At 40.4% G+C, this 24,590-nt stretch overlaps 1 protein-coding gene across 4 annotated transcripts in view; it reads right to left on the bottom strand.

The window, feature by feature from the left end:
• Positions 1 to 10,386: 10,386 nt before the first annotated feature.
• TMEFF2 (transmembrane protein with EGF like and two follistatin like domains 2) overlaps positions 10,387 to 24,590 on the bottom strand; it is a 235,447-nt gene continuing 221,243 nt past the window's right edge. For 2 of the 4 annotated variants that reach the window (XM_049615231.1, XM_049615232.1), the window contains 3 exons: positions 18,914 to 19,037; positions 16,989 to 17,147; positions 13,276 to 13,607 (listed from right to left, as the gene is read on the bottom strand). In XM_049615231.1, coding sequence (XP_049471188.1) covers positions 13,511 to 13,607; positions 16,989 to 17,147; positions 18,914 to 19,037 — 380 coding nt within the window. In that variant the 3' untranslated portion in view covers positions 13,276 to 13,510. Of the gene's footprint in view, positions 10,540 to 13,275; positions 13,608 to 13,853; positions 13,975 to 16,988; positions 17,148 to 18,913; positions 19,038 to 24,590 lie in introns of those variants that run through there. The other 2 variants (XR_007454319.1, XM_049615233.1) reach the window with 2 other exon arrangements.

Genomic DNA, 24,590 nt, shown 5'->3' with positions numbered 1-24,590 from the left:
TATACAATCAGTTAGAGATTATTCGCTCTGAGAGTTTCATTGTTTTTCAACTGGAAAATTGTCGTGATGTTTGTTTTTGATTTTGTTTTTCTTTTTAAAAGGACCCAATGTTCATTATTCATAGGCCGTTTGGACTCACAGATCTCCTTGCGATTGGTTTTTAGAGAAAGTCTCTACACAGAGAGTGAAAGTGCATTGCTAACATTTTGCCTTGGTTCCCACATATTCCATATGGAGATCCTTGCAGTAAATCCCTTTATAGTTATCTAAGGCTGTCCTTGCACTGAATTTGTTGCTCCTAATATAGTTCTGTCCCTATAGCCTCTTCTTGGAATAGTTCATTGGCCCCAGGACAGATTCGAGTAGACCCAATTCAGATAACAAATATAACACCATTAAATCTCACTGGACATCCAGTTTACTTTTCTTATCCCAAGGAGGGAAGGAGTAATCAAATTTTAATAATAATAATAATATGTTTAATAATATGTTTAATAATAAACACATATGTGTTTAATAGCAAACGCATATTAGCAATGTATGCAATTAAAAAAGTTTAATCTCCTATAGTATCTTATAGATTTTTCTCTCCAGTACATTTTGGGTCTGACAGATTCAGTGTCTTCTACCTGCTAATCATTTCTATTAACCATTAACCAAGCAGGTTCTTTTTACTTCAATTTCTAAAACAGGCAGGGAGAGCAGGGTAGATCCTTAGGATTAGGTCACAAACAATAGCTTTCCCCCTCCTCACTCTCAGATCTTCCAGATGACAAGGTTTGGTGGGTAACTTCCAAAGGTGCCCGCTCACCTCACGGGAGAGTCTCTGTTTGCCTTTGCTGGTGGTAATTTATTCTGAATACATCTCTTTCATTTACAGCTGACCTCATGGAAAGCAGGGTTCATTTTACAGTTTCTACCTCAGTAGCTTTGGAAGTACTGTTCTCTGGTGGCTCACATTTTTCTTTTTTACTTGGCATCCCTTCACTTGAACGGCTAATGAAAGAATCGAGACCCATGTCTTGAACAAATGAAATCAGACTCGGTGCCCCTTGCTCCTTTATTCCTGCCTAGATTTGTGTTTGAGTTTTATCCTACATATCAGTTCGCTTTTTGGCCATGCTGAACTCTGCCACGCGGAGCCATTAAAAACGTTCCCCTTCTTTGAAAACAGGTCAGAAATAAGTGATGTTAATCAGAAATTTAAAAAAAAGCACGTTTCCATTTTGACTAGTTAAAGGGTGCGTGTATGCCATCTGCAGATTCCAATAATGACTTAGTGTTCACTCGTTTTCTTAGTGATCTTTTTTAATGCATCTCTATTTAGCGGTCACGGTGGCCACAGGGCATTATGCTGCTTTGTACCAGGTGCTGAAAGGACAGGATGAGAGACGAGGCAGAAAACAACCTTACAAGTGGATCTGAGAGTTCCAATGCCCTTCAGAAGAATAGCTCATTTTTACTTTTTGGGTTTTTTTAAGTGTTTATTTATTTATTTTGAGAGAGAAAGAGCGTGCATGGGCGTGCACATGCATGAGCGGGAGACGGCAGAGAGAGAGAGGGAGAGAATCCCAAACAGGCTCCGTGCTATCATCGCACAGCCCAATATGGAGCTCGATCTCACAAACCGTGAGATCATGACCTGAACTGAAATCAAGAATCAGATGCTTAACTGAGCCACAGCTCATTTTTAAACTGACAGCTTCTAATTAAATTGATTGTGAGATAAAATGCACCCAATACGTGTCAGATTCACATGAGTTAAAACAACCCCGGTGGGTTGCAAAAGGCATTTAATACTCCTAAACCTTCTTGAAAGTGTATGCCCTTGAAAGCTCTCCTAGCAACGCGTTAAGGGTCTCAGCTGGGGGGCTGCTGACATGTTGTAATGACTGTAATTTATAGCATACTAGCTCCATACTACCCTCTGCCCCACCAGGGGGCTGCCTGAAAGCTACTAGGCTTTTGGAGGGTTGGAAGGAAGAGAGGGGAAAACACCCCAAGACCCTTTTAGCAGCCCCTGTGTGGTTAGCTGAGACTTCGAGGCCTCTTTCAGGGATGAGTAACTTTTAAATCAAATGTATCTTATTCAACTTCTGCCGATTTATGCCATAATAACACAGTTATGCTCGTGATTTACATAGTCGTTCCAGGTAGCTTGGCAGAAGCTCAGAGATGACTTTAATTCCATTTGTTCCTTCCTTCGTTCATTCATTCATTCAACAAGTATTAATTGAGTAGCTACGTTGTTCCAAGAAGTGTTCTAAGCACTGAGATCATATAAACAAGACAGCCTTCCTGATCTCATTTAGCTTAACATGCTTTGGGGTAGAGAGGCCAGAGATGGAAAAAAGACAGGAAAACAAGTAAACATGTACATGAACCAGATGATGTCTGATATGATATCACTTATAGAAATCTGAAATAACCTTGTTCAACTGTTTCCCCTGGCACTCGTGCTTTAGGTAGAAAGAGCTATGTGGACAGCGGAGTTCATCAAAACGGAGATAACGAGGAGGAGGGGGTGAAAGGAGAGAGCGGCAGGAACCCAAAGACAGCATCCTTTTAATGTGTTGAAACAGGTGTTCTGGTGTGGCTCATACGTCGTGTCTGAGGATAATTTCCATAGCAAAATTTCAGAATAATCAGAGCAATGGCACCTGGAACAAGCATCTGGCCGGCCAATAGGTAACCCTGAAAGCTATACAATCTCTGACCTGCTCGCGTAAAATAAAAAGTAATAGAAACCACATGATATAGCAGAACAGACTGAATCCTGCTTTGATCTGGATTCAAATATTGATGGTGGTTTATCCTGGCTCTGTGACCTTGGCCAAATTATCTACAACTCTATGAGTTACTTTACAGCTACTTCATCGTGAAATGGCTATAATCGTGAATTGTCTCAGAGGCCCATTATAAGAAATAATTGAAATACTACTCATAAAGTGCCCCAAACAATACCTCTCCTATAAAAGATGAGTAGGAATTTAATACATGAGGCTCCTGCTTTTATCCTTAGTCAGAAAAGATAATTTTATAGACATCATACATTATCACAATCAATAAGCCATAGTATCAATTCTTAAAATCCTCCCACATAGAAAGAAAAAGTCAGTTCTTTAAGGAGTTTCCTTCCTTCCGATCAGGTCAAACACGGGGTTATGTCTGAAATGGAAAAAGTTTGGTTCTGTGTCTTCAGGATCAATTCCGGCATAGTGTTCCTTTGAGTACGGCCACTATTCAAGTTAGCTTTTGAGGATTTTTGATATTGTGAAACAACAACTCAATGAAGGATCAAAGGATGGAAAATTCAAGGTTGATTCATGAATTTTAAAGTAAGGATGTCTTAGAACACGGGGCGTAATGTGAAGCAGTGAGTGCCAGGGCAATGGAAACTCAAGAGAACAGAAAGACCTTAATTTCAAAGAAAGAAAGAAAAGAAAAGAATCAACAACTTAATCTCTCTAATGCCTCGGATCCTGACAGAAAAATTTGCAATGATGAAAAGAAGGGAGCAAAATACAGATGACTAGACCAATTTTCCCCACACAGACCGGAGACTGCTCACTATTTCCAGCCTTTCCAGAGACGTCTTTGAAAATCTCCCACACAGGAGCCCTCCTGATACGAGGACCTGGGGAAGGCCTCTTCACTTACGTGTTGCTGCCAGATAAATAGGCAGGGATTATGAAGCAAAATAATTTTGTATAGTATACCAGGTGCTTCTACGTATTAAATGCAGGGTTAATGGCCTTTTTATCGAAGTCCTTGGTACGATGCAGGTAGCTGGTTTATTAGGCAAAGCGTTCACAAGGATTGCTCAAGAAATGAACTCAGGAGTGTGTTTCTCTATTTTTCAATTTTCTGAAAATGAAATCCAATCTGCCTAATTTCAATGTACAGTCTTTTTCTTGCAAATGCAATCTGTTCTGAGCATAAGATCTTGCTCTCCCATGAATTTTTCTAGGAGCTCACGGGTTATCTGGTGTCTCTTCTGCCCCTTCAAAACCTTTTCTTAGGATATCCGGCTTTTCTGTGTACTGGGCAAAAAGAGGGTTGACAATGTGGCAAGATGAAATCGCCGTCTTTTGTGGTGAGCCGGTGCGGTGAGCGTTCGGTCCCCTTGAGGGGTTTTTGTGCGGCTTTTCAGAGAAGCATTTCCACGTCCCCACTGAACTGATAACGGTGACACTCCGTCCCTGTTACCTTCAATCATCTTCTTATTGTGCCAGCTCGGTGATTTGCCTTCAACCCCACTGTTCTGGCACCAGGTCTGGCACCGGCTAGGAAAAAAAAAAATTCTTTCGGTGTGAGTGGCAGCGAACTTCACTTCCAATTCCCCGTTAATGTGCAATCTGAAGTCTTATTCAGAGAAAAATTGTGTTCGTGTTTGTGGCCAAAAGGAAGGCAGAAAAGCGACAGATGTACGATGAGAGCAGAGGCAGCCTTTAATCATGTTGTTGTCAAAGCAGCTTTGGATGGCCCTTTGAAGACAGCATTTTCCTTGCTGCTTCTGGAAAACTAGAGACCCATTCTCCTGCCCTTTGCGGATTCCTCGCCCAGAATGTTAAACTCCTCACTGCATGCAACACTTCGGAACTCGAGATCCTTGCTACAAAGTACTCCGGTTCATACATTCGCATTTCGGAAAAATTAGATTCCTTTGCTCTGGCTAGATAAGGACTCCGGTGACTCCACTGATACATCATCCTGAGAGAAGAGCACGGAGGGTGAAACCCAGTGACTGCAGAACTCATTTTCATTTGCGCCTGGGCCAGAAATATGTCGTACAGAGGCTAAGTGTTGAAGCGTATAATGTTTACAAAGTAAAAGCCCTTTCTCCTTAATCCCTGCGTGGCTGCAATTAAGCAGGAAGAGTTAATTGTATGTAAATCATGCATTACTGTAATTGGGCGCAAGTGAACATTCATGTACATCTTGTTGAAAAGGGAAATGTAATGTCACTACGTGGATGCTGGTGCGAAGTCTCAACCCTCTGGGGGGACGTTGGCGACGTCACCGGCTGTTAACAAGGCTCCGGTGTGTGAGCTTAATCGCGGATCCCTCCAATTAACTCCTCTGCCCTTCGAAGAACAGAGCTCCGTGCCTTTGGAAGGGCTGAGAGGTAGAACGCTGGGGCCCGCCTCGTCCCCAGTCCTTTCTTGGCCTCCGCTTACAGAGACGTCGTTTTGCTCGGGCTCCTCGTCTTTTCAAACCTGAACAATACTTCCCCGTGGTTTGCTTTGCGCGGCAGTTCTGACCCGTGTTTCCCCAGGCGGACCACAGATGGATTTGTCTTCGCTCAGCCGGGGCGAGTGGGCTTCCTTTTGTTTTAGCAGGTCTTTTCTGAACGCTGCTCAGGGCTGCTTTCAGGCCCCAGGATTTTGTTTTCCAAGCGTAGCCAGATCCGATTGCTACCCGGCGGGTTGCGGTTGTGACCGCCGCTCGGCCTCCCCAGCCTGAGAGGGAGGGCTAGCCTCTGGGTGGAGGATGAGCTGTTCCTTTATTCTCCATCTAGAAAGATCCAGGGCTTTGGGACCAGGTGGTTCTGCAGAATATAAAGGATCCAATCTGCATATCTTGAGGTTAAGAGTGGTGAGGAAGAAAATGGGCACGTGACAAAACTTTGTATTTTAAACACATTCGCTTCCTCACCCAGAGGCCTGAAAAGTCATTTTTAGAGCTGGGCCCTGGCCTCGTTCTGCCCAGCTTGCAGGCTAGCTCCTCGCCCACCAACCCGTGCATGCAGCACGTTGGCCTTCCAAGACTTCAGGGCCAGAGGCCGGCTGGGGTGTCCCCTGCCTGCTTCCTGTTTTCTCGTGGCCCTTCTGTACTCTTGCAATCCCACTTACATGCTTTGGCCGCACTTCTCGAAGCGCCATTTGAAGGAACCATCTTTAAATTCCTCTTCCCATACCCATCCCCTTCTCCCCCAAGCCAATTATCTGTTGTCTCAGTTCCTCTCACCCTCCGGGGCCCTGGATTCAGCTCTCTCTCACTCGCTTTCTTCTCCCCCATCCCTCATTTTGTCAGTTGGCCTTCTGAGGGTACTTTCTGGAAATGCCATTGGTCCAGAGGTTATGGATATGAACAGGTGAAATCACTTCTAGTTATCATTGTTTCTTTCAAGTAAGTAGTAAAGAGGTAAGCGTGTCCCTTGGAGACCACAGTGTTTTCATCTTTGTTTTGTAAAGAGACTCCTTGAAGCAACGCGTAACAAAGCCCATTAGAAGAATAGACTGTCTTTACTGGATGAGTTCAACGAGGAAAATTCTCTGTCCTTTTATAGCAGCTAACTTCAGCTCAGGTGATGGGTGGCAGCTGTTTGTGCATTACTCTAAGTAAGATACATTCTTTTATTTTTTTAATGTTTATTTATTTATTTTTGAGAGAGAGAGAGAGAGAGAGAGAGAGAGCAGGAGAGGGGTAGAGAGAGAGGGAGACAGGGAATCCCAAGCTGGCCCCTTGCTGTCAGCACAGAGCCAGACACGAGGCTTGATCTCACAAACTGTGAGTGAGATCATGACGTGAGCCAAAATCAAGAGTTGGACGCTCCACTGACTGAGCCACCCGGGCGCCCCTAAGTAATATAACATTCTTACGGTACTTTTAATTATTCAACTTTATATTGTGTTCAAGTTTGAAATTGGCTCAAGTATTTTTTTTTTTCTTTTTTTTGAGATTTAACAGTTTAATAACGACTCCTCCACAGCCCGACGGGGCAGCTACTGCACCACGTCTCACGGCAGGGCCCAACGTGCACCCCACGCTTGCCCCGGGGGCGGCTGACGGGAGGCCCTGAGGACACAGAGCGCCCTCCCTGCCCGCTGGCCTGCACAGCAGGACCTCTCCTCAGAGCAGCGGCCGGGCCTGTGGCTCAAGTATTTTTGAAAAGAATCACATAAGGGCACCTGGGTGGCTCAGTCAGTTGAGCGTCCGGCTTCGGCTCAGGTCATGATCTCGCGGTCTGTGGGTTCGAGCCCCGCGTCAGGCTCTGTGCTGACAGCTCAGAGCCTGGAGCCTGTTTCAGATTCTGTGTCTCCCTCTCTCTCTGCCCCTCCCCCGCTCACACTCTGTCTCTCAAAAATAAATAAACATTAAAAAAAAAAAAGAAGGAATCACATAATACATTTTTGGGTAAATAAAAGTAAAAATATGCACATTTCTTAATGTCATCGTTATTGTTATTTAACGTTACACTACTTATACAAACTCCTGGTTCTGAATCAAATCAAATGCCTCAATTAATGCCAACAAATGGCCTTTTACTCATAGCAATCAAGGCAGGGAAGGGAAACACCTCAAGGCAGAGGTAGGCCCCATGATGGGCTGAGTTTGACTTAAGCACAAACCCTTGGCGGAATGACGGCATTGGTACAGGCACATCGTGGGCACGATATGGTTACGTGGCCCGGGGCTCAGAGAGAGGCCTCTCCAGAGTGAAAAGAGACCCAGAATGGCCTCATGGTGAGTGGAGGGTAGAGCTGGCTAAGCAGCCCTGGATCTAGGCAGATGCAAGTTAGGCACACGGACAATTAAGGAGAACTTGTAGATCTGGCCCCCATCCTTTGTGGGCAAAGTCTGGGCAGCTGTAGACCACGAGACTGAGAACTCCTGGCCAGTGCTGTAATTGCGCTGACAGCAGAAGGCCCCTTGCAAGGAGTATGGGAGACGGTGGAAATTAGTGCTAAGGGGAGACAAAGAGAAAGATAAAAGGGGGCACTTGGAGACCCTAGGCTGAACTGTGAGGGCCTCACTGAGTCATGACGGAGAGGGGTTAAACAAGGACCGCACCGTGTACACGGATAGGTTAATACTGACTATGATTCTCTGTAGCTTACCCTTTGGTGAGGATTCGGTTTATTAAAAATTGTTTTATTGTCTTCTAACATCCTCAACATGCATTCATAGACATTATCTGAAAGGATATACACAAACACTACGGTGTTTATCTCTTGGTGGATTGTTTTATGTTTCTGGCTTATCGGCGTTTTCTAATTTTGGTTACATGTGATTTAGGTAACACGTTTACTTGTCATTTGGTGCACTGTGGCGACAACTTGGGACATTATTCTGTGCTTCGTTTTCAGAGCTGGACTCCTAAAGAGGCCTGCGTCTTCAACACTTAACTCCCCGGAGGAGAATTAGGCTGGATTGCGGCAAAGATGGGCTGTCGCGGAGGATGAAGTCTTCATGAGGAGAAGGAAAAAGGTGGTGAGGACATTAAGAAGGGGAGAAAGCCCCGCAAGAGGAGACCCTCACAGAGAGGGAGGGCAAACAGCCCTCTCAAAATGCCCGGCGGAATGGGTTGACTGCGTGGGTCTGGAGAATGGCTGCCTCAGGAGATCACTCTGACTAAACGCCTTGTGGATCCAAGCTTACCAGTGGCAATGGAATCACTACGAACAGAGGACTGGTTCTTGTTCCTGTCCTCTCTCCCCCGTAACACCTGCTTTGGGGCTTCTCATTAACTCTGCGTTGAGGTTCTTGGGCTGAATTGGTTTGGGAAATAATGGAAAGCATTATTTCCTTCTTTTCTGATCTGATGCAAGGTAAATAATGAAAAATAATTGGAAAGTTAAGAGCAAATGCAAAACCTAAGTTAAAATAGCTCATTTAGTGTTACCGGAGGTAGGTATCGATGAAGGTCACCTTCCTAGAGTAGGTGGACCAATAAAGCAGATTTTTGTCCAGAACGAGGGTGGACGGAGGTGTGAATGTGATCAGGTGGGCTGCACATCAGCCATACCTTCCTGACGCTGATTTCAAAGGGTCATATTCATTTGTATATTTACGCATCAGTTATAAAGCTGATGCCATTACTCTGTGTAATCCTTCATCCTTCATATAATGGGAATGCTCGTATAAAGATAGCAGTTAATTAAGGGAAAAGGTTTTTGTTATTGATATCCAGATGATTAATTATATAACCGAGGTGGCTACTGTAATTGAGGAACGGTAACAGCTGGCACAGGTGTGCATGACTTTGGAGAAGGGAGGCAGCATCTGAGGATAAACATTAGCTGAGAGACTAATATGACTCTGAGATAATCTCCGTCATATTTTGATAGTCTGCACTGACTTCTCCTCAAGGATTCATGAAAGTAAAGAATTCAGCCCTGCAAAGTCCCTGCAATATTGACTCACTCATCCTGTGCCTGGGAACGCACACAAGAGGTTTAACAGTATGGGCTTTATCAGGATAGACCTCTTTTAACATGAAAGAATGATCCCTCCTTTTGTTCAGACATGATGCCAGTGAACCCATTTGGAAAAAAAAAATAGAGGAGCTGTATTGTTTCTTAACTCTATATTGCCTCATTTTTCCAGAACCAGCTCTCTTGTCTCCACAGAGACAATCCTTTGAGTAAGTGTGATAGCTTGATGCTTCCCAGCTTTAACCATCTGATTCCTTTTACGTTTCACTTAACTGATGAACTATGTTTTTTTCGTCTTGATGACTCTTACAGCAAATATGTATTATATCCCTGAAAAAAAGTTCCATGTGTCCGAAGTTTACTCTGTACACATCATTGTTCCAAGCACAGCATGGATTGTCTTAGTTACTTGTCATAGTAGTATTATTGAGGATGGGAAGACATTTTTCTCTCCGTTTTAAATACAAGGCATATGGAACTGAGGCAACTTGCTCAAGGTTGAGTAGTTAGTAAAGTGGAACTTCGCCTAGGACCCATTTCTGTCTTGAGTCAGAGGCCAAGTTTTAAAGACCATACTCTCCTTGGAGGGACCCAATCCCCACTCACCATCCAGTCACCCCGAGTCACCTCATTCTAACTTCCCTTCTTTGAATAGAACTTAAACTTTATGGTTGTGTTGTTGTTTTTGTTTACTGTTTAATTAATCCTCGCCTCTATCTCCTTTGCTAGAAGGTCAGCCTGGGTGCAGAGACCTGTTATCTACTTCATCACTACGTAATAGCACCTAGAATAGTCTCTGGCACGGTATAGGCGCCCAATAAATGCTCGTTGAAGAAATGGGAACAATTGGCAAGGTGCTAATTTTCTGCTTTCTGATTGCTCCCAGGCTAAGGGAAAGACAGATCTGCAGGGACGAGTAAGGAATAACGTGGAAAATGCTACAGCAGAATTAGGAACACTGCCAAAGGAAACATAGAAGCTTCACTGATGAGCTGCTCTTTGCTCTGGGTACTGTGGGTAGAAGAAGGGTATAAAGAGAGCAGTGAGAAGTGGATAAAATCTCAGAAGCAAGAAGTGAGAGTTTGTATGGAGCATGAGGAAGTCATCCTGTGTATCTCACTGCAAAGAGGCACATCTACCTGGCCTTGAGAGTCTTCCTGCAGGGGCCCCAAGCTCTCTGAACTGACCATTATCATAGCCTTTGTCGCATGCTTTATAAATTTTTATTTAGCTCTCAGTCTCCCAGCAGGGCTGTGAGATCTTTGATGCAAGGAACCAGGACAATCGGACAGTGAGCTCCTTTCAGGCAGAGATTCCGCCTTATATCTTTGTAGTCTCAGTGCTTTGTGTGGTGCTGGTAATTGGTGGCCCTCAGTACCTGTATAATGTAAAATAAATGTATAATGAATGAATGGGAGAATGACATGGCTTAATAGCAGTTTATTTAAAGAGTTTTAGATTTAAGTTGAGCACAAACAGCAAAAATAGTGTGGTCTTGGGTAGCAATAACAAAAGTATAGTATCGGATTTCTGGAGATCTAGAAGCTTAGAGCTACAGAGATCGAAATAATGAGGAAAATAAGGCCGGTGATTTGAAATGACTTGCTTAAGATTCTACAACAAACTTGTGATCGAAGTAGGAACTTGAATTTAGAGATCGTGGCTCTCAGTTAAATTTGCTTTTTACAAGTTCAACTATATTCTCTTCTGGCCAGACCACAACCGTGTAATTCTGAACTCTACGCTTAAAGAAACGAATAGACAAAGTAGAATTTGTCCAAGGAAGGATGATGCAGATGTCAGGGGGTAGGGGAAACTATATCACATGAAGATCAGATGAGAACATGAAGGATATTTCACCAGGAGAAGAAAGCACTTGCAAAGGGGCCATGCAGTGAGTGGAGAAAACATGGTATCTGTTTTTAAAGTCTTAAATTCATAAGTCTTTATTCTTTTGCTCCAGTAAGGAAAAATAAGAGCCATGGGCAGAAACCACAGAGAAGTAAAATTCAGCTCAATATGAGAAAAACAGGTCTCAAAATTAGAATTGTCTAAGAATGAAATTCCAAGTTATAAGAAATGTGCAAGCAGAGGCTGGATGATTTTCTGTCAGGACTAGATTGTGAGTTGCTTTAGAGTCAAGATCGTGTTTTACTTATATTTTCCTAAGATTTTGCATAGCGCTTGGCACATAGTATATGGTCACTTATGATTCACTACGTTTCTTTTAAAAGGATTTCCTTCATCGGATAGGTGATCATGGAGGTGAAGAGGAATGCATTGTGTTATTAACTCCAAGGACTTTTCCAACACTCAGGTTTATGATTCTTTGATAAACATTCCTGCAAAGTAGCATACCGATACTTAGCAAAGCAAGTCATTTCATACTCTTAACAGGGAAAGGTCAGTGGAACTGTTTCGCTTAAACTCTAAGTTCTGTAGTATTGTATCGTTGCTCTTCCCTTGGGAGGAAGGGTTTGTCTGCCATCACCTACTGTCTTACAAAGGAGATCACCGCTAGTACATCTCTGTGCTTTTTGATCAAACTAAAGCTCCGTGTACAAGTTTAAATGGAGTTTGTTTTGTACAAGCAGCACAAGGCCGATTTCTGGAAACACTTGTGTGATGGTCATGCCCATAGTTTCACACTTTTCAGAGGGCCGATTAACCTAGAAAACCAGGTTTTTCACAGAGACCTAAATCCTATTTAGATTGTCCCCCCTTTAAATGTTTTAACAAATATCTTAAGTATCACTTCAAGAAACTTATTTTTCACCGAATATTTTATATCCAGAATGTATTAATTTGATATTTATCTTTTTTTTTTGGACACAGAAGTGGCGTTCCTCTTACTCCATGCAGAGGTCATTTAAAGGAGACAGAGAAAGCTCTATTTAGATGTACTACATTAGCCACAGAAAGCTGGGGAGAATGGAGTCATAATAAGGCAATTATTTGATTCATTATTTACTTCTTACTCTCAGAGAATACTCACATCTTATTTCTTTTCAGTCATACCTATTTACATACTGAAAAATCCCTATCAACTTCCCACTAAATTCTTTCAGATGCTATGAGATTGATTTTTTTTTAAGTTTATTTACTTATTTTGAGAGAGTCAGAGACAGCACGAGTGGGGGAGGGGCAGAGAGAGAGGGAGACAGAGGATCCTAAGCAGGCTCCACACTGTCAGCATGGAGCCCTGTGTAGGGCTCGAACTCACTAAGCACGAGACCATGACCTGACCCAAAAATCAAGAGTTGGACACTCAACTGACTGAGCCACCCAGGCGCCCCAGGATTAATTTGCTTTCTTATATCAGCATATAAATATACTTAAAACATGTTTCTGTGTTTTCATAAAATAATCATCATCAATCTGGTTTCACTTCAAATAATGGCGCTGCATTAGCCATAAGGCCATTTGTAAGAAATTTGGTGGGGATTCTAACTTCTCTTTAAAGAACTCTATAATATAAATGCAACAAGGTGCTTCTGAGAATCCATGACTCTGGTGTTTCCCTTTTAACGGTGTTATTAAATTTTTCTCCAAGTTGTTAATTCCACTCGCCTAAATGGAATAGATTTTGTGCTGTGTGTATTCCTGATATGTATCTCGTTCCAGATCCTTCAGGTATATGCACTTAACGGGGGGAGTCTAAGATGTCTTCTGAATAAAAACCAATATCTTCTTTCCCCCTTTTTTATGAGTTATAAAACACTTTCCCTCCCTTTTTTCTTTGATTTAGTTTATATGCCAGAGATTTTTCAGCTCTGGGGATGAAAATGGAAGACCGGGGAAGTTGATGAAATAGAGATGATTCGGAGATCTGAAATATTTTATCCTCACTCGATACAAAGAAAATTATTTTTTCTCTTTTCCAATAACCATCATTTCCCTCGATCTTGGAATCACTCAAAACCTGGCCACTGAGTCCTGTATAAACTAATGCTCTGTCTCAAGATGTGGGGAAAGATGAACTACTGTATCTGTACAGATTGTACTAGCTTGATTATATTTACAGTCATGAGATACCGCACATTTAAGAATGCCAATTTTTTCTCATCACTGAGTATTTATTATATATAACAAATACATGGGAAAGAAAAAACTATATTGTGTGATATAAATAGTTTATTTACATTACAGAAAAAACATCAAGACAATGTATACTATTTCAAATATATCCATACATAATCAAATATAGCTGTAGTACATGTTTTCATTGGTGTAGATTACCACAAATGCAAGGCAACATGTGTAGATCTCTTGTCTTATTCTTTTGTCTATAATACTGTATTGTGTAGTCCCAGCTCTCGGTAGTCCGGCCACTGTGCAACATGCTCCCTTTAGATTAACCTCGTGGATGCTCTTGTTGTGTTGTCTGAACTGTAGTGCCCTGTATTTTGCTTCTGTCTGTGAATTCTGTTGCTTCTGGGGCATTTCCTAGAAGGTTGGAAAGTTCACAGATCTTAGTCCAGTGCTATACCTAAAATTTGGTCCTACAATTACAGAGTGAAGTCATGGATTAAGCAAACTGTCGAAATATTTCAGACCAAAGAATTTATTAGTAGCAGAAGCTGGGATTATGTTGGAAGATTTTTCCTGTTTGCTTCTCCTTGCCACTGCGTTTAAGCATTTGTTGAGGAGAACTGAGGAACAGAGGCAGAAGTCGGGGAAGAACGCGGTTACCTAGTCTTGCGCTGCTCACTCAGTAAGGCAGAAGAATGACTCAGCACAATGCGATCAAGCAAGTTGTGAGCTCATCTCCTCTCACTTTAAAGGTCTTCAACAATTTTGTATTTTAAATGTCCTAAGGATGAATGTTATATTGACATTTCAGTGCTACAAGTTTAAATTCTATCCCACCAGAGAATGAGCCAACTGTTAATATCTGATATGTACTGAAAAGAGATATTGTTCCGGTCCAGCCTAATATCACTTTTACATATTAATACTCTAAACTAGAGACATAAATTGGGACCCGTTATTTAGCTTCTATAAAAAGCTAAATTTAGTCAAATTATCTGAAAAGCTCTGATCTGTCTGGTGTCTTTTCTCTTGTAACAAAAGAATGCTTTGACGATGCAAATAAGAACAACGATGTAAAGTTCATATCAAATCCTATTATAGTAAGATGGGCATCGGGGATTAGATATTCATATGTATGTTCATACGTGAATAAATATTTCAGAATATATATTTATATTTTTTCCAGGGGTGTGGCAGATCTGTCAAAATGAACGTGGAGCCGAAAGTCACATTCCCAGCAAGTCGGAGCTAGAGATAAAAAGATGAAAAATCCATCTTCCTAACAGGGCAACTCTTTTCATTCCAGAACATGTCTCTGGATGTCTATAATTTTAGGACACATGTTGTATTTAGAAGGAGGACAGATGTTTGACTAACATAATAAAAACAAGGGGAAGCAATTAGAAAAAAAGAAAGCGGGAGGAGGAGAAGAGAGAAAAAACAGGAGAGACCAGGTGATGGAGAAATTAAAAGAAAATTGAAGAGAATGAGCAGACCTCTGCTTGGTGCAATTTTATAAATATTTTAGCAACTGGGTATGTTGGAATGGGTCTTGACAGACAAGCATGGTCAAGGTGGCCAGAAAAAGGGAGGGTTTGGGTGACGGGCAGATGGCCTTGCTGGAAAATCTGGTTTTGGAGCAGAATGTTCCCATGAGAATGAAATGAATCCACACTGGGAAAAGTGCGGCTTGTTGACTAGTATGACTCCTGGAAAGACTCTGGAAGACTAAGACATCCCAGGACAGGTTTATAAAATGTGTTACAATAACGGTAACTTAGCTCACGTACTCCTCCTCAGAAGTAAACAGAGAATAGGTTTTGTTTTGTTTTAACGTGGAAAATGAAAACGGCCATTTGCCTGGAAAAAATGGCTTCCTCTAATTTGGAGCTCAGTTTAGGCTGCCGTGAGCATCAGAACGCACAACGTCATGACCAGCCGAGGGGCAGGATGAGCAGTGGTTAAGGGCGCAGGCTCTTGCACCAGGCAGCCTGGACTCCAGAGCTGTCTTTATTGCTCATGTGCAAACTTAGCAATTTGCTAGCTTCTCACACCTCAGAGCCTCTGTTTTGAAAACGGGGATACCTGTTCCTTTCTCATGTTATTAAATATGTGTGTGCGCGCGCGCGCGCGCGTGTGTGTGTGTGCGTATGATACATACACACACACACGCATACGTGCACACCCTGGGCATTCCAGCTGTTCTTATTATGTATGGGAACAGGACTGTGGCTAATAACAAACTCGAGGACATATGCTAAAATATTGAAAGCTTTGCATTTTTGTCAGTACAGGAAGTAGCAAATCCAACAGTTATGAGATCAGACCTATTAATATGAATTTGGTTGCTGGTGTACATTGTGTAGATATCAGAAGGCTCAAGCCCCTTAGAGTAACATGGCACCATTTCTTGTGTTTTAGATTCTTTTCTATCTTTCCTTTGTACTCAGTATTTTTGGTTTCCTGAGTTATCTTTATGTTCCCTAGAATCTATTTTAACATAATCCATTGACTCACTTGGCATCTAAACGTGAGAGTCTAGTTGATGAGCTCAACTTGGCTTCGAGCAGCACAAAGCTCCAGTCGATGATCTTCCCTTAAGCTTTTAGGCCCAGAAAGGATTTATGAACCATATTTTGTCTTTTTCAAGAGCAAATGCCACACTTGTCCTCAAAGAAGATAGTGCAATACAGCTACAGAGATGTATTATGGCCTTTATTTTCTAAAGATATGATGCTTTATTTTATTTTCCTGTCTGTAGAAAAATAATTTTGGAGGAAACATTCTGATTTACTATAGAGCTGTATAAATGAATGAAAGTTTAAATGTCTTGTGAATTTGGCAAAAACCTTGAAAAACTTTCTTGGAACTTTTATCTCAAGGAGGATGAAATCGGGTCAGAAAGAAGTATCTTCAATCATATGGCTGGTTAGACAGGGCGTAAATAATATGAGTTTGGTTGCCATGAATTGACACACTGATAAAATTAAGCAAGTAAATACCTGGCCTTACCTCCTTTACCTCAAGCACAATGTCAAACATCACTAATTAACCAGATTTTTCTCTCCTGTTGAAACTGGATCCAGAGGGATCTCTCTCAGTCTAACTCTCCAGGAAACAATTACCATTTGATTGTCCTGGAGTTTGATATAAATGCTTATCGTCATATTTGCTGCCTGTTCCCTATACCAAAGGTTTTCATGTACTGCAACATAATCTTTTTAAATTGTAGCCGCTTTCTTTGAATTTTGTGATTAAAAGCTATTTCATTAACTTAAGACAAAAATGTACTTGTTTACATCAAATATGTTAAAAATGATTATATCTGTGAGTTACACTTGGAAATATAAGTACCACAAATGAGAGCTATACATTACCACGTTTCTAGGCCTTGTAACCAATCTATTCTGACCTCTTTTGGCATACTGATCTGAGTAAAGAAGGAAACACTGGTCATTTAATTAGTCTGTTTGTAGTTTGAATGAGGACTGACTTTTTATAGCTAAAAGAGAAGGGCAGGTTTAAACAAAGATTGGCATTATGCTTTAAAGAAAAAAGTATCTTTGCTTCAGAAATAAATAATCTTCATCAACATGAAAAAATAAGGAAAATAATTTGTACTACTCCAGCATGAAAAGCGATGCTATTCATATGCTGTTATGATGAGGAAATTGGACTCCAGAGAATGGATGACCACAGAGGCCACGAAGGGACTCACAACTAGAGTGAACTGTTTCAGGCAAGGAGAAACAACATATTCCTTTATCTGGGTGGCCATTGAGCACAGGTACTGACCTGGTGATGCAGAGGACCACCACGCAGATGACAGCAATCTGAATGGTTCCAATCACAGCTGCGATTAAGACATACTGAAATCGTACAGGGCCGGGGACAACATACAGTACACTGTAGTCCTTTTTTTCACAGTGTTGACCAGTATAACCAGCATCGCACCTGGAAGAAATGAAGTGTCCGGTTACCTACAGCTGGGAGACTCATTTTTATAGTTGGCCCATACCCATTTATCTTCTTGTTTCTCGAAAAAAAAATGCTACTTTGTAGATATGGTTTTCTACTACTTATTTTCAACAAGATCTCCGTGTGTTTTCGGTTTCAAAAACATGAGGTTTTTCTTTTATACTCATAATAAGAGTTTGAAGATAGGAGGGTTGGTAGGTAGTTTGTGATGATCATGCGAGAAATAATAGATGTCCAGAGGTAATTGTTCTTTCTATATATTTTTGTTCAAGTGAGCCTCACATTTTCTGTAGCTTGCTCTTTAGTCAACCTAAGTCAACATGATTATCTTGAGAAAAGGTTTGTTTCGGAGGATAGGGGTAACAAACAAGGGCTATTTATTTATTTATTTTTGGATAAAGCATTGTCTATGCTACTGTGAGAATGATTGTTGAAAAATGTTTAGACCAGAAGTACAACAAACAATGTCTTTAATCTGTTGATCATAAAGTTGTCTACGTATGTTAAATTTCAGTAGGAAGAAAAGTATGGTGTAGGCAATATAGTTCTGTAAAATAAACCCATGCGCTATTCATCTGAGAATGAACGCTGCTTCTCACTTACTCAGCCCTCATCAGAAAGCTCCAGTAGAACATCTTTGGGTTGCAACTAGCAGTTGACAATGGAATGAAGAAACAGTTCACATAACAATACCAACGAGGATCAACTTGTCATTGGCTTTGTGCAATTATTTTAGTATGTCACATGTAATTTCTACATCCTGAGGTCTTTCCTTCTGCCTCAGAAGGGTTCAGTAATGGGGACCCTGGTAAGGATAAGAGAGCAGCAGGAACAAATCTCAGTTTTGTTCACTCTACCTGGCTTCACTGGAAGGTAGGTGTTAGTGTGTTCAGTTGAGGAAAATGTAAAAGGAAGACAGTTCTTGGGGGGGGGGGGAAGAAAGAGACACAGAAAAAGAGGAGGAGGAGAGGGAAGAGGAAGAGAGAAGAGAAAGTCCTCTCACTGTATAGCAATACACAACCTATTTCATCATATGCCACTTGTATCTTCCTTTATAAAATACATTTGTTTTTTAAGTTTGGCTTTACCATCTCTGAAATAATTATGTTCTATTCATGAATATTCAGCAGATACTTATATTTATTAAGTAAATCCAGACAAGGAATTTCTTTGGGTATCAGCCTACTTAGAATCTGGGGAGGTACAGCTAATAATCTCACTATACAAGGCTTCTGGACAGCAGATCCGCAGAAAAGAGTATGTGTCTAGCAAAACCAAGATTGATAATATTTATTAGAACACCTGAAGGACTCTGGAAAAGACCTCCCAGAAGCGATCATGTTCTCTTAATGTATAGTCAGTCTTCATCCATTCATTTCAGAAATACTTACTGAGCACCTATTATGTGTCAAGAGCTATTCTATGTCCATGGGAAAGAGTGGTGAATAAACCAGAGGAGGAGGTTGAGTTTTTAAGAAGCTTGTAATGCCAAAAGTACAATTTAAAATTCTACTAGAAGAGTGTACATAATAATATGTTACATAGTACTCCCGTGTGTAAGGCACACCCATTTCAGGGTTTTCTAGTGGGTCTGTGTGGGGGGTGAGGGGGAGAGGCAGCGAAAAGTTTTGCTGAGGATCACTCAGTCAGACAGAATGCCATCCAATTCTCTGCAAACATCCAGAATTTAGTTTTATATTTTTACTTTCCACATTTTAATCGTTAAAGAGTGAAAACATTACCTGCAAGATGGCTCCTGCATATTGATAGAATGTTCACACTTTCCATGCATGCAGAAACCATTGTAATGTTCTGGGCAAGGTATGTGGTGCTCTCTTGCACTTTCTTCTAACTTGTTAGCATTCTCTGTGAATACAGATAAAAGCAGGCACCCCTTGTAAATACTTTCTTAGCCCAGTAAGACCAACCAGGACATTAAGACGCAAAGCTATAGTAAGCAAAAATATTTAAAAGGGCAAGAACTAAAAGGCTAAGCTTCAGAAGAACGAGGGAGAAAGCACTGAAAGACAGACATCTTTACAATTGTGTTTCAAGATGAAACTGCAAAATTACCCAATGCTTTTCATGCTTTTATGCAATTTCTTCCATCTTTAATAGCCAGTGATGTTTCTATGAGTTGTCAGACAGCTTTAATTTTCCTTGTGTAGAGACTGTACATTGATCATAAACTAATTCAAGAAGAACTATCCTATTTTTTGAATTTCAAAGCCCAGCATAATGTCCCTAAGAGTAAATTGCTGCCGTACCTGGATACTTTCTCAGTGTGGGAGCTTAAAAGTCAAAATATGGCTGTGTTCAGTTGTTAAACAGACCTTTCCCCAAACCAATGCAAATTGCAACAAATGTATTCTTTCAGGCTTTTTTCATTTACCGTGAATGTGCATTTTACTAGCATCCATACATTTTCTTATTGCCAAAATAAAGCTATCGAAAGAACAAACGTTATTTCAGAATCATTTATGTAGATACTAACATAGTACATATTGAATGCTGTGAGTGTATTCCAATGCATGGTAGCTGGCCTGTGTTAACAACGTTATGTGAAAGTTAAACTTACAATAAAGAAAAAGTTTGTGTTCTAAAATGAACCCTTTCCTCTATCATTAACGAGTTTTGTTTTCTTAACGTTTCTACGAAGACATTAAAATACTTTTTCTGACCGTTAGCCCCAATACATTTGCTTGCTATTTGTAATACCATCTCTAAATAATCTTTGGAGTATGTTCACTTTTTAATACAAAGTTTTGTCTTTTTTGAGTCTTTTCTGTAATCTGTGGCCTGACCTGACAGACCTTAAAATTGTTACCTAAGCACATGAAAACCAGAACTTTTTGACTCAGTCTAAGACGCTCTTCCATCCCACTGGCATAGAAGTAATGGGAGCAGCGGTAATGGAAGATTAAGAATGAATTACTATTTTCATGAAATAGATTATTTCCTATTATTTCACGTAGAGGTATAGCTTTTATTACAGTGCATCCTTATAGTTTTGTATCGACGATCACAGATGATGCGTATATTCATCAGGAGAAAAAATACCTTCGATATTGGTGAATCAGACAAATGCATTATTTATGTTTAAGCAGAGCTGTAAAATATCTATACCTTTTAAGGTCTAGGTGTCATCTGCATAACTTTCAAGTTTGAAGTATATCGTCAAATATGTTAAGTGTTTTCTTGCGTGGGAATATTTGTGTACATTTGAATGATGGGTAGTATTTCAAATCACATACTCAAATTAATAAAGGATTTGTCATAAGCTGCTAGAGAGACTGAAGATGACATTTAAATCATTCATTTGTTCTATATTTGTGTCTCTTTATCTACTTAGGTGATATTTTGTTTGACTATATCTCTAATATTTCTACTTCGGTGAATATAGTTAAAATTAATGAACCGCTTCCATGGAAAAGACGAAGAATACACAAAACTTTCTCTTTTGTCTTCTCCCATTTTTCCAAGCTACTTTGGAATTGTGTCATGGTGTTTTGGGCACACAAATTAGAGCCTCAGTGAGCAAACACACAAAAAAGTGAAATAAGTAATGTTGGGTGCAATTTCCAACATGGGAATATGTGATTAAACTAGAAGCAGGCCAATCATGGTATTTCGATGTACCTTGGGAATGGCTTGTGGTCATTCATAAATCCATAGAGAAGATTAGGCTCATTTGCTGATGCTGCCAGGAGGCTACAAGCTGCAGTGGTCAAACCATGCACCTGCTGTTTAAAGGCGACTTTCACAGCGGGCTTTGCCAGCCAGCCCCACTGCTTATGTAACGAACCAGCACTGATTCTCATTCTTAGTTCTGGATCTTCTCCCCATGACAGACTATTCAACACTTCTATTCAGTGTTTGTTAGTAACTCTTCAGTGCTTCTGCACACCTGCACGGAGGGGAATTTTCTGTAACGTCCCTAAATTTCAGTTATACGTTGTGATTTCCAGCCTATTTTTTGAACACATCTTATTAGGACTATTTTTCTTTTTGTCAGTTGCTGAAGAAGATCAAGAATTTTCTTAACTCCAAATCCATTTTTAGGCTATTTTATTTTCAACTCCGTCCCTCACCCCATTCTGCTTTTGTTTCTGGATTGATACCATATCCACAGTTATGAACCAAAGTCCAAGGGCAAAGTAAGAGCTTGTTTGAGTTAGACTGTTGCCTTCGTGTAGTAAGAACCAGATACTTTCACAAAGTTTATTACCCAGATAGGATGATCACGTGTGAGGGGAATAGTTTCTACCATAAAATCTGCTAATTAGTTTACACCATTCCTTATGAGCTTGGAGTGCTCTGTTATGCTACTCATAGGATACTGTCAAATGAGAAAGTTAGAGAGATTGAAAATAAATGAGTAGAAGAAATGATTCCTGAGCAAGAAAATGAGGAATCATCAATATATGTCAACAAATTTATAGTCAATCCAACCAAGTAAACCAGTTGATTGAAAACCTGAATGTATAACCACTTCTAGTAATGCAATAGACATATTTTAGAAATGAGATTTAAGTATATGAAGAAGAATAGAGACACAGAAATCTAATATTCCAAACAAATATGTGTATGGATGATAATATTGGTGATCCTGATGTTTATGCCCACAGAAGCATTTCAAGATTCAAAAAATATAAAAATTATGCTTTGGCAGTCCATAGGCTTCCTACAGTGGCTGACAATTTAGACGTCAATTTCTCTGTCCTCCACTGAAAAAGAGGTTTGATGTAAGGGTTGTGTTCTTTCTGCTAAAAGAGATAGTGACAACGGTGGAAACTCTTCGTGTTTTTGTTTAAAATCCTTAACTGATTTCCCACCCAATTGTTTACAAATGATTTATGCTGAAAGAGATCCGGACCCTTTTAAGAAACAATTTCTGGTATAATCTGAGTTACCTGTAGCAGTTAACAGGGCTTCATACCTATTGCTAGTCAACGCTCTAGCCAAGAGCTATAGAGGTGGGTTGCTCTAAAGCACAGCTACATGTATCATTTGTGTCCTTGTGCTTTCAGAGAAAGAGATGGGTGGGGGGGGGGGGGGGAAAGAGACAGGGAAAGTTTCTACCTTACCACAAGGCAAGTAAGGGAAGTAGTTAGAAAAGGCGCAGAGCCAGGCCAAGCAGTTCCGAGACTTAAATCTATATAACCTGGAGTGTGTGTATGTGTGGGTGTGTTCAGCGTTATTCCTGCCTTCCTCTTCCCCCACAGCTGGGAATAATTTGTTTAGAGAATTCATCTGGCAAAGAAACACATTATGGACTGAGGCATAAATATGAGAGTGTAAAACTGGACTAAAACTATCCACATCTCCGAAGAAACCATATTTCCTTGGACAAAGGTTAGAGCGTGGCAAAAGGAGCTTCATGGTCTCTATTCAAGTACTCTCCAGGGTGGGGTGCCCTGAGAAGCCAACCTGAACTTGCAAACCTAGAGTCCCAGTTGCAGAAATGGATGCACAAAACTATTAGTGTCTGATGCTATTAAGTATTCACTCAGTCAACCCATTTCTCTTGTTCTGATGCTCTGTTCTCTGAACAGTCTCAAAACAATTTGACTTCCGTGCAGCCTACAAATTGGGAATGGCTTTAACTGTACCACCTTGGGTTTCTCATCCATTTGACAATTATATTTCATATGAATTGAACTGACTGCTTCTGACTTTTCTGTGTATTTTTTGGGGGGCCGGGGGGGGGAGGGTGAGTCAGCTTTCTCCAGCCCACTCACTTTGGGTATTTTGTAAGATCAAAGTTCTGTAGCTACAAGCCCTACCCATAGTGCACTGCAATCTGGGAGGCCTTTTGGGGGCTGATCAGATGATATTTCTCTGGAGATAGCCCTGTTTTGCTTTAATCAGGTCTTTTTTTTTTTTTTTTTTTTTTTTGAATCTATACAAATCCCTTATGTCACTGATTCTCTAGGAGTGGTCTGCTTCTGTGTAAGGATTTCCGAGTAAGTTGGAAAGATCCTAAACCAGAGGTAACATCGAGGATTCAGTGGATGTTTTCGGGAACCAGATTTCCACTGCACATTTTTAAGCAACTAGAACTTGTTCAGTAAGTGAATGAGGAGTAGTGGGTTTCTGGTGGTGTTAAAAAAAAAAAAAGCCTTCTTACCCTTGTGCAGATTTTGCAGTGTTACTGTTTTGTAGTAACAAAAGTGTAGTGTTACTTGTTTCAGACTTCTATGTTCTTTGAATTCTAAGAGTAATATTTGTTTCTATTGCTAATAGTTACTTAAAATAAATTACCAATAAATATTTACTAATATTTAATGTGAAATATTATTACTTTTGATACGCTGGGAAAAAGAATTAGACAAATAGGGACATTATTTAGGTATAGTAAATAGAGGAAATCACTTTGCCTGAATTATGGGAACATTTTACTTTATCAAAGGGTATAAAATATCTTAAATATTTACAATGCCCATAATTCAGACGTTCTAGCCTAAAGTGAACTCCCCTATGCATTATCTTCCTTTTGGAGAAAAGTACGCTTGTGGATTTAAATTTAATTATTTTTTTTAAATGTTTATTTATTTTTGACAGAGAGGGCAAGAGCACAAGCAGGGGAGGGGCAGAGAGAGAGAGAGACAGCCAGTCGGAAGCAGGCTCTGCACTGACAGCTGAGAGCTTGATGTGGGGCTCAAACTCATGAACCGTGAGATCATAACCTGAGCTGAAGTTGGATGCTTAACCGACTGAGCCACCCAGGCGCTCCTTAAATTCAATATTTAACAGCATGCTTTCACATCATAAATTATCTTTGACAAGTGCAGACATACGTGTAACACCATTTCATTTACTACCTTTTTAACAAGCTTTTCCTATGGGCACACACAATGTGCCACACCTTTCCAACAAACGAAGTCTTCCATTGTGAAGATATTTATATAATACTTTCGTTTTTCACATTTAATAATGGCACAAGGAAAGCCCAGCACCGAAGTAGTCATATACTTGCACACCTGTTGTGATTACTAGATTTTACCTGTCCCCTACTTCCTGCCAGAGCTCTAAAGCAGTTTGAAAATAGTTTTATTTAACGAACATGAAAAAGAAAAATTGTCTTTATTTCTATTATATTTATATCGTGTCTGGGACAGAACCAAATTATGAATTTAGAAGTAAAGTCATGACTGTCCCTGTTGTTGATTAGAGTTGGTTTCAGAGAAAATATGTAATTCTTAGGATTTCGTGTCCTTATCTTTATCACGTATAAACATATGAGGTGGCAGTGAAGCCTCATATCTTGAATACGAGCTTGAATTATAGTCGAGGGTTTTTAAAGACCAGAAAAGTGTTCCTATTGAACAGGTTCTGAATGTAATGCAATAGGAGGTCTTGCAACTTGTATTTGTTCTTCTTAACAAATTCTATAATAGCTTCACCTGCTGTCATGGT

This window comes from Panthera uncia, assembly GCF_023721935.1.
Source record: "Panthera uncia isolate 11264 chromosome C1 unlocalized genomic scaffold, Puncia_PCG_1.0 HiC_scaffold_3, whole genome shotgun sequence".
In the NCBI taxonomy this organism is placed as follows: domain Eukaryota; kingdom Metazoa; phylum Chordata; class Mammalia; order Carnivora; family Felidae; genus Panthera; species Panthera uncia.
The sequence above is the reverse complement of the archived record's forward strand: the minus strand, read 5'-3'. Positions and strand labels throughout refer to the sequence as shown.